This window comes from Stegastes partitus, unplaced genomic scaffold (genome assembly GCF_000690725.1).
Source record: "Stegastes partitus isolate 25-593 unplaced genomic scaffold, Stegastes_partitus-1.0.2 Scaffold687, whole genome shotgun sequence".
NCBI classification, from domain to species: domain Eukaryota; kingdom Metazoa; phylum Chordata; class Actinopteri; family Pomacentridae; genus Stegastes; species Stegastes partitus.
This window is the reverse complement of record NW_007578418.1, coordinates 165361-174552: the sequence shown is the minus strand read 5'-3', so window position 1 is coordinate 174552 and position 9192 is coordinate 165361. Positions and strand designations below refer to the sequence as shown.

The 9192-nt window shown below is 46.6% G+C and overlaps 1 protein-coding gene across 2 annotated transcripts in view; it reads right to left on the bottom strand.

Annotated features, from left to right (window-relative positions):
• Nucleotides 1–513: 513 nt before the first annotated feature.
• usp25 (ubiquitin specific peptidase 25) overlaps nucleotides 514–9192 on the bottom strand; it is a 29864-nt gene continuing 21185 nt past the window's right edge. The window contains exons 19-26 of one of the 2 annotated variants that reach the window (XM_008290633.1): nucleotides 7978–8151; nucleotides 7048–7143; nucleotides 6122–6300; nucleotides 5393–5471; nucleotides 5134–5213; nucleotides 4716–4839; nucleotides 2127–2319; nucleotides 514–1415 (exon numbers count right to left, since the gene is read on the bottom strand). In XM_008290633.1, coding sequence (XP_008288855.1) covers nucleotides 1243–1415; nucleotides 2127–2319; nucleotides 4716–4839; nucleotides 5134–5213; nucleotides 5393–5471; nucleotides 6122–6300; nucleotides 7048–7143; nucleotides 7978–8151 — 1098 coding nt within the window. In that variant the 3' untranslated portion in view covers nucleotides 514–1242. The remainder of the gene's footprint in view (nucleotides 1416–2126; nucleotides 2320–4715; nucleotides 4840–5133; nucleotides 5214–5392; nucleotides 5472–6121; nucleotides 6301–7047; nucleotides 7144–7977; nucleotides 8152–9192) is intronic. The other variant, XM_008290634.1, reaches the window with a different exon arrangement.

Sequence of the window (9192 nt, the reverse complement as noted above, 5' to 3'; positions counted from 1 at the left end):
TTGTACTGCTGAAGAGTTTTTAAAGAGCATATACGGACACAGGTAGTTAAATGTGTGTAGCTTAAACTGTAAAACACCAGAAAAATGTTTAAAATACTCACATAGTTGAAACTATTTCTTACAATAATATCCATAATACTAGCAGCACAATTTGTTTAAGTCTTCATAAAATGCTTTGTGCCGTCACCGTATGGTTGCTTGTAGTGATCTGTGTTCCTGGAAATAAATATTAGTCGAGGAACCTGGAAATGCTCTGTTTTAAATCAGCTAAACCTGTTTGTATTTTTATAGTTTTGGCCACATGCTGTAGTTTGGAGCTCCACATTAATGAAAGCCAACTTCTAATGAGCTGCACAACAGCAGGATGAAGTGCAGGTCTGAGCTCAGCTTCCATTCATACCTGGTGTCAGATCCCTCCAGCTGCTACTCACCTCGCCAACCGCCAGTCGCACAGAGGCGCTAAGTCTGTATGATCCAAACCTTGTTCTTGAGCAAGCACAAGAAAAATCAACATCAGGCAAAACATTTGTTTATTTGGCCTAAAAGGGCCATAAATAAAATTTTATTCTCTCAATTTATTAACAAGCCACAGGAGGTCCGTGGCCGTCTACCACAGCACTTAAAACATCTCATTCTGGCGCAGTCCACAAAGACACGAGACCCATTTGAGATACTCGGAGCCGCCGATAAATCTGAATCTGGCTCTCTTCCTTACTTCCTTAGAAAAATAAAACAAAACGTGGTAATACTGTACCAAACTGGAGGCAGAGCAGCGGGGTGATCCTGTTCACGCAGAGGAGGGTGCTTCAGAAAGGGCTATGAGCGTGGTCGGGGAAGCTTGAATCAAACAGCAACAACAACAATAATAAACTATGAAAACCCCTCAAACTCATGTTTTCGCTAAGCTGAAGCGGGATGTGCTTGGCTCTCAACCACCGCAGGATTGCCACCGTTTATCCACCAACTGCTCCTCTCGCTCTCCTTCTCGTCTCCCTCCCAACAGTCCCAACGTGTCCTCCTCCTCCTCCTCTATCCTCAACTGTGTTCTGCTTAAAATGAAAGTGAAATTATATTTATAATGATAAAACCTATAGCAGCAAAAAGAGTAACAGAGGAATAACAGCTAGAAGCGAGTGACCCCTGGATTGATAAGGAAGGCATGGGTTAAGAGAGGTCCATGGATTTCTGCCCAGGGTCGGGCTCACGATAAGGGAGGGCTGCCTCTTTGACCCCCCGAGGAGCTCATCTGCCCTCGGAGGGCACCCTGCCGAGGGCGGCCATGACGCGGCTGAATCGTTCGCACAGCTCCAGGGTGGAGTAGGAGGGCAGCTTGGGAGGGTCGTGGAAGCTTTTGATCTCCGTAGAGCAGTCCAGTAACTTGGGGAGGAAGTCCGTCAGCTTTTCCTGGAGGTTGGCTGCCAGACAGACAGAAAGACAGACAGCAGATGAGCGACTGCAGGATAAGTCCTGAACACAAGGTAAATACTGTCAGAGAGATATCACAGCGAGTCACGAGGCATGTTCTGGAGCTGAAGCAGATTGTAAAACTCTAGTGAACCGGGCTCTGGGTGATAAGACTCCACTGGTCCTGTACAAAGGCCAGGACCTCTAACTGGACTGATACCAGAACTCCTCTACAGTCATGTTTCACCGCCAGAGGCATTTTCTAAACTTTGTTTTTTTGTGTAATTTGACATTTTGAATACGTCTCCGGGTCAGATCAGACCCGTGAGGCGGGCTGGTGGTGTTCTGACCTAGAAGGAAAGAGTTTAATACACAAACACAGCCGTCTGTAATGTTTTAAATGAAGCATAAAACTAAAAACCAACACAGAAGGGTCTTTAAGAATCAGCTTGCAAAGGTGGAACTAAAATGCATTTGTGATCTCTGAGCCTGAAGGAGACGTGACTCTACAATCATCTCCTTTCTAAAACTTGCCACCATCTAATACACAGAACGTCATGTTTTGGGAGGAGAGGTGGAAGCTCTGCACCACCTCCCTGATGCCTGACCTGATTCTGGTGATCTTTGGCAGGGGTACGGGGGAATGTACTAGTAACCTAAGCCTTCAACTCTCCAGAAATATCTAATAGGCTGGGTGTGTTCCTGCTCCCTCGAGGACTCACATTCCATCTCTTGACCTAGGTAGGAGCACCAGCGGTTCCTCATGTCCTCCACCGCCAGCAGGTCCCTCTCCGTGTCGTGGACCAGCAGCAGGGGGATGCAGGGCACCACCAGCTCGTTCATGATGCCCAGGCCCGTGGTCACCTCAGGTTCTTCTCCCGACTCGAACATGGCGGCCGCTTGCTCGTTTAGTTTCTGCGAGGTGGGGAGCAGACACGTATGAGTCTTTAGTTACTAAAACATGAATTCATCAAAACACACATCTCTTGTACATTTAATGTCTCAATGACACAACTACACTTATAAACGGGAGATCATCACGCTCCAGGTTTTGGAACTACAGGCTTTGGAGAACGTTAGCAGAATGTTTAGATCATCTGAATCCCCCCCCGAATGGCACAACCGTTCACAAGTTAAAACTCCAGCACTCTACAGTAACTGCATCAGTCTGAAGTTCAACAGTAAAGTACTGACTCTATGGACTCTATCAAACTAAAACAGGCCCTACAGTAGGACGTGAATGCCACCACAGTCACCCTTTCTCATTTATAAGTCCACCTTTTGCGATGATAATCAATCCTCCAGACCATTATTTCCAGCTGCTCTTCTAGTCGGTCCCTGATCTTCCTGGATCCTTTTCTACCTTCAGATTTTTTAAACTCTCTGGCGATTCCTTTCATGTGAAGCTGAGAAACTTCTGTTGTCGGCAGCTCATTTTAGAATTCGTGCAGTTGAGCTGATTACAAATCAGTCATACTCAGTTTCATGTTTTCTAACTTGTGCCAGAGATCAGAGGCGTGTTCACTGGTGATGTGGAGAATCGCTCCTTTACAGCTTCTATTTTATATACTGTTAAGTGGAGAAAATCCTCTATTTGTCAAGTTTGAAATATTGCAGTTATTGAGAGGTGATATTTAGATTATTTGACATGTAGGTGAAACTGCACAAAGGTGTACTCTCTCATGTTAACCAAAATGCTCCGTGCGTGTCCTCATGCGCATCATGATAAAACATATAGGACAGCAGATTCTTGAATCCTGCAGCGTTTGCATTCATGATTATGAGCAGTCTTCTCCTGCCACATTACTGCGTTTCTCACTCGGACTGTCTGATGAATAAAATAGTGCATCCTCGTGTGCGTGCACAAGAACAACAGAGCTGTCTGTAGGACAGCGTCTCACGGTGCTCCTCGAGGTCAAAAACCCCGCGGGGCTTCTAGAACTGCCTCCAGTAGCTGTGACACTGCTGCTGATTGGGTTGATAAGTGGGCTAAGCTACAACCAATAACACTGGTGCTCAACTGTCCCTCTGACCTCCCCTTGTACCTGCCTCACACCTGTCCCTCCACACTCCAGCTTCAACTCTCCTGTGCCTCTTAAAAACGTCAGCAGCCGACTCCAGGAGTTCTCAGACCACTGTGGAAGTGAGCATCGCTAATACTCCATTTATATAACTTTGGCCACTTCTTCACATTTCTGTTAACTTCTATTTATTCTTGAGTGTTTTTATGACGCCAATCATGTCACCGTTCTTGTTTCCTCTCAGAAAAGTTTCCATTTCTTCCAGTGAAAAAGTACTCGACAGCAGAAGCTCAGTAATCCCACAGACATCATTAATGTCAGAGGACATCCAGCAGCCACTGGAACTGAACCGGGTCCTGACATTCTTGCATGAATCTGGATACAAGCTTCTTTTTTTTTTTTTCCCCAGTTCTTGGCCAAAACCACCTTGCTGTCACAGACAAACTCCCTGACCTCCGCTCTGAGGAAACAAGCCGTTTTTTTTTGGACTCGGGGACTGCGAGGCTGGATTTGCAAAGCATCCAAGTACATTAACTGTGTCAATGTTAGCAGTGTTTTCAATTAAAACAAGAGCTGAAGGTAAACAGCTGAGCGGACGGAGCCAGAGGTTCTGGCCAGAGATCTAAGATGACCGATGAGGCTGTGCAGAGCTGAGGTTTGAGGTTAGCTGAGGACACGCTTGTGTCTCATGGTAATGTGTTTACACTCGCTGGCCCTCCTGCTTCCTATTCCCACTCCAATGATTACATTATGAACACAATGCTGGTGTAAGGTTACTGAGTGCAGCAGTAAGAGGGCTACTAAAGACCAGTATGAGGCTGATCAGACCAAAATACCCCCAGCTCTAACCAATAATACCAGAGCACAGCCTGCAGCTCGGTGGGATGAAATGAAAAGGGGCTCACATCGCAACGCTGAAAGGATTATCAGATGAAAAACCTTCAGTGGAATCTTTTGTGGGCTGCAAGCAAGCCAAGGCAATATCTCAGCAAAAGCAATTTGATTATAGTCGCCCGGCTCGGTATTGAAGGGGAAACGTCTGTAAGTTCTGCTGAGTCACTTCAGCGGAGGAAGTTTGATCCAGAGGAAAGGGAGTGACAAAGACGAGGCGGCGATCACAGGGAAGGACTGTTTGACACAAAGGTTTCCGTTCCTAAACAGAGCCGGTACCGAGGTCGTGCCCTCTTTGTAACCACTTTGTTTAATTCGAGAAATATGTCACGCAGAAATAAACACCGAAGGCTTCCCTCTAGAACAGTCAGGTGGTTAACATCGCCGTCATTGCCTCACCAGCAGACACTCTCGGCGGTAATGCCCCAGCAGCTCCTCGTCGTGCCCCCTGTACAGCCCCTTCAACAGCAGCTCCTTGTTGTACTGGTATGCGTAGATCAGATACATCAGAGCCTCCACGTAACTGGAAGGGAACAGATAAACAGACATAGATAGAGCTGCATCAAGGAAGAGAACTTAAAAACCTTCTCACACTAGAAATAAACTCCATGAACCCACTGCACAACTACAGAAGGTGGAGCTGCAGAGCCTGTACGCTGCTGCCCCCTGCAGGTGATACCGGGGCAGGAAATGGTTTGAAAATAAATGATAATGTCTGACATTAAACTTGTATAAGTTAAAGCTCTGAGGAGACAGCGAGGTTTATTAGCTTTTTTGCTTGCAGCGTTTGATATTAGACGGAGAGGTGTCGCCGTACTTTGTTTTCTGGAAGAGCTCCAAGCCGGTCATCATGAAGACGGTTGTCTCACGGAAATTCCTGTAGTCCTGATGCCACATCTGATCAAGATAAACAGAAGTTACCTCGGGCAAGGTCAGGGAAACTCAGAGCCAAAAAGTCAAAGTAATGCTGACTGAAAAACAGAACGACTGTCACACAACAGTGCATTAAAGACGTCTGGAAAAGTCCCACATCTGCTGCCTTAGATAAATACAACCAAGACAACACTGCGTCTGACCTCATATTCGTCCATGTTGACCTCCTCCGGCTTAATTAGGTCCAGTTTGGCACGTGCCACATTCATAATGCTCTTACATCTGTGGGGGGAGGAGGGGAGACAGGAAGGGGAAGCGGCGTTAGAGACGATATGGTGAGTCATTGTGCGGTACTCATGGAGATGAAACGGTCCACCCTGCCCCTAGGCCTTAACATGGCCTAATGAATCACTCTTTAGTGCTGAGAGGAGAAGTGAAACACTCCTCCGGAGGCTCCTATTGAGGCCACATGCACACATAAATCTAATTATCTTGCTCAAAATAGAGGAGAAGGGAGAAATCAATTTTTCACTCATGAATATGGATTGAGGCCAACAAGCGTAGTTGAAAAGTTTTAAGAGATAGTAAAGGGGCATTACGCACCCTAATGACACGAGCATCACGCGCCTAATGGGGAGGGAGTCGTGATGTTTGCCGGTCGTATTAAAAAAGTCATTATCGGACATGTGTCTCTTAAGATTTGTGTTTGAACAAAAGACAGAAGGAACGCTCATCAGAAAGGATTTGCGGCGTGAACGCAATGCCCAGATGAGACAGTGAGTCTGTGCAGTGACAGTAAACCAGGAGGGCTGCCTCAGACAGATCAACGCTCAGGTCTCTGCTGCCCTCTGCTGGTCATTACAACACACTGACTTCAGCCAACAATCGACCTGAGCTCTGTTAACTGACAACCAGAGGAAAAGAACCCCTACCTCTCATCAAAAGCCAGGTTCCTGTCTGCAAACTGTGTCAGCAGAGTCCTCTCCAGGATCTTCTTGGGCGCCTGGTTTTGGATGAAGTAGACGATGATGTGCTGCAGACGGTAGTCGTTCTCAGGCGGGGTGTCTTCTTGGGCGAATCTCAGAAGACGACCGTACTCCAGCTTGATGGCCTGACCAGAGGGACGAAGCGGGAATGAGTCACGGTGGTTAGAACTCCTCTACGGCGAGGTGAACGGGCAGCGAGAACACTTCCTACTCGGCTCCTCTTCAGTTGAGAACTTAAAGGCAACTGTGAGGGATTCTGCTTTGCAGCTAAACTGATTCTGGATGCTCTTACACAACTTAGGAAGATAACTCTGCAAAATGTCTGCGTGCCAATTAGCATGTTACAGAACACACACGGTTATGGCTGCAGTCTTTCCTAACGAGGTCTCAGTTTCAGGGGGTACAATCGGAGGACTGACACCTGAAGTATGACATCGTACCTTTAGTGGGCCAAACATTCCCTCTCTGAAATGGACGCTGCTATCCACTGAGCTACTCTATGAAAGTCTGAATACATCATGAGCTGCTACAACTGTGCTGTTGTTTGACTATACATCACTGCCATTTTCTGACTTTACATTTAAAGGGTTGGGCTGCAGGCAACGTTACATGCGCAATACTTCTGGTTACCTCAGGTGTTTCCTAAACGTAGCTGATTCCAGATATCTAAGCGTTTAAAGCTAAACACCTGCGTTGTGGATAATGCTCCTGTGTGCTCTGGTGTTCTGCTGAGTTACACTGTTAGTTAAGTGCTTGCATCCTTGTAAAAGAGGAAAACCAAGAAAGTCAGACACATGAAAGAAAAGGTGGACGGAGGTAAAGTAAACGAGTGAGAGTGGAATGATGAAAGGTGAAGGAAAGAGAGGTTGTACCTTAAAAAAGGCTGCCTCAGGCCCATTCTTTTCATACACGCTGCCGGATTTGCCAATGGCCATAATTATACCCTGCATGTTGGGGGTCATCATTGTCTGCCCAGGAAGCAGGAACCATGTTAAACAGAACAACAGGTCCTCGTGACGAACTGAGCAAGGTCAACCACTGTGTTATGTGCTCTGAGGCACTACAATAAAGCGTACCGCAATCAGGGCATGCCAGACATCACTCACAGACCATGCACCGGTTAGAATGACACAACTGTGAGAGACACAGCCAGTCAGCTCGATGGCAAAATGCACAATCCTCACAAGGATAATGGGAGAAAACCAAGGCGACCGAATGACAGCTGTGTGTGACAGATAGCTAACAGTGCATGGAAGGAGGCTCGAGTCCTGGCTCTACAAAGGAAAATGTGACACTCACACACTGAACTACTGCTGACACGAGGCCAAACATGAAAGAAGCTACGACTCCGTTAGTGCATGATGTGCGTTATGTGCCCTTGATTTGGTTTAGGTATAAATACACACAGCAGCTTGTTCATATCACAACATGAGACTATACTCTTGGCTTTTTTTTTCCACTTAAAAGTGACTCATGTGAAGAGGCAGACGTCGGCTTTCTGCGAAAGGTCAACCTGCCTTTGTGCCAAGATGCAGACTGGCTCAAGAAGAGGCTTTTCACACAAGAGTAATGCAGAAAGGCCAACGAAGAGGTCAGTCTCATTGTATGGCATTTTCAGCCTGACGCCAATCCTGAAACCAGTCAGCAGGGAGTGTCAGATTCTCTCGAGTGTGAAAAACCTCAGGTGGAGCCTCGTGTGAATAGGCAACGACCCGCTCACTCCTCATATCAAACAGGCTCAGACTTTGCTTTGCACAAAAAAAAAACAAAAGGTAGAGAAGTTTTGTTGGGGCCGGAGCTACCTCGTCATCATAACCCCCCTCCTCTGACTCAATAACAAAGGTCCCCACGTTAGGAATGGCCACCTCTACGGTGCGCTGGCCAGGGGGCTCATCCTCTGTGACCAGGTCAGGAGGAGGGCTAGGGGCAGGGCCCATCTGGACCTCAGGCTGAAGGGAGGTGGGAGGGGGAGGAGACTGCAGAGAGAATGGCACAGATGAAACAGGAAGGACGGACTGATGGCAAGACAAGGAACATTCAATGTAGAGGAAAACTGTGGAATATTAAGAGAAACAGCACTCGTTAATAAGCTCGGTTTATATCCTATAACACTACAGGACTTCTCCAAACGGACAGTTCATCACTCTGTAATCGCTGCTCGTGTCCATATCGGCTCTATAAAGATTCCTTCCTAACACAATTTCAATGGAAGAGATGGAAGATAGATCTTAGCTCTGGTTTTGAGCATAAATGCGTTCAGCAGAACCTGTCGTGAGGTTGTTAGAAGTGTGAGTTGTAATATAAGGTATCATCCAAAGGTAGGTTTAGTAAGAAATCCCATCTGTGTTTCTGCCACAGAATGGCTTCAGAAAATATTCTAACTGGTCCTTGTTAGACACTCGGGGCAGTGGAGACACGCTGTAACCAACACAGACCTTTAATTACTCTTTAAACTAGCAAACATATTTCTTATTTACACATCCAGACACGTTACCATCGATTCAGAGTCATGTTACTGGGCACCTGGTGAATTAAAGCCCAGTATCCACACTCTGAGCAAGTTTTCCTCCCCAACACCTCTGTAGAAAGATTTCTGACTGTCTAGCAGGTAAATGCTCCACTAGGTTCACCAGCTGGTAGCTGACTTTGTCTTCCTGCTGTTTGACGCGGAGCAGGTTGGGGTTTTAGAGCTTCTTCTCTGAAGTGAGAGCAGACCAAAGCAATGAAGTGGTGGGCTTTCAAAATCAAACCAACAAGCTCAAGCTAACGGGACCTCTGTCAGCTCATCATCATGAGCTTTCACATACAAGTACAGTCGTGACTCAATAATCGGACCCTTAACAATCCTAAACCTGCTATCCGACAGGAAAAACCAACAGAACCCATAAAAACAGCCTTAACATAGCGACAGCCTTGGATTGTGACTCCGACATGACATTTAATGTCACCAATCAGGATGACGGCGTATTATCTGACTGAACAATCCCACAGATTGGCTACGTTCACACTGCAGGACT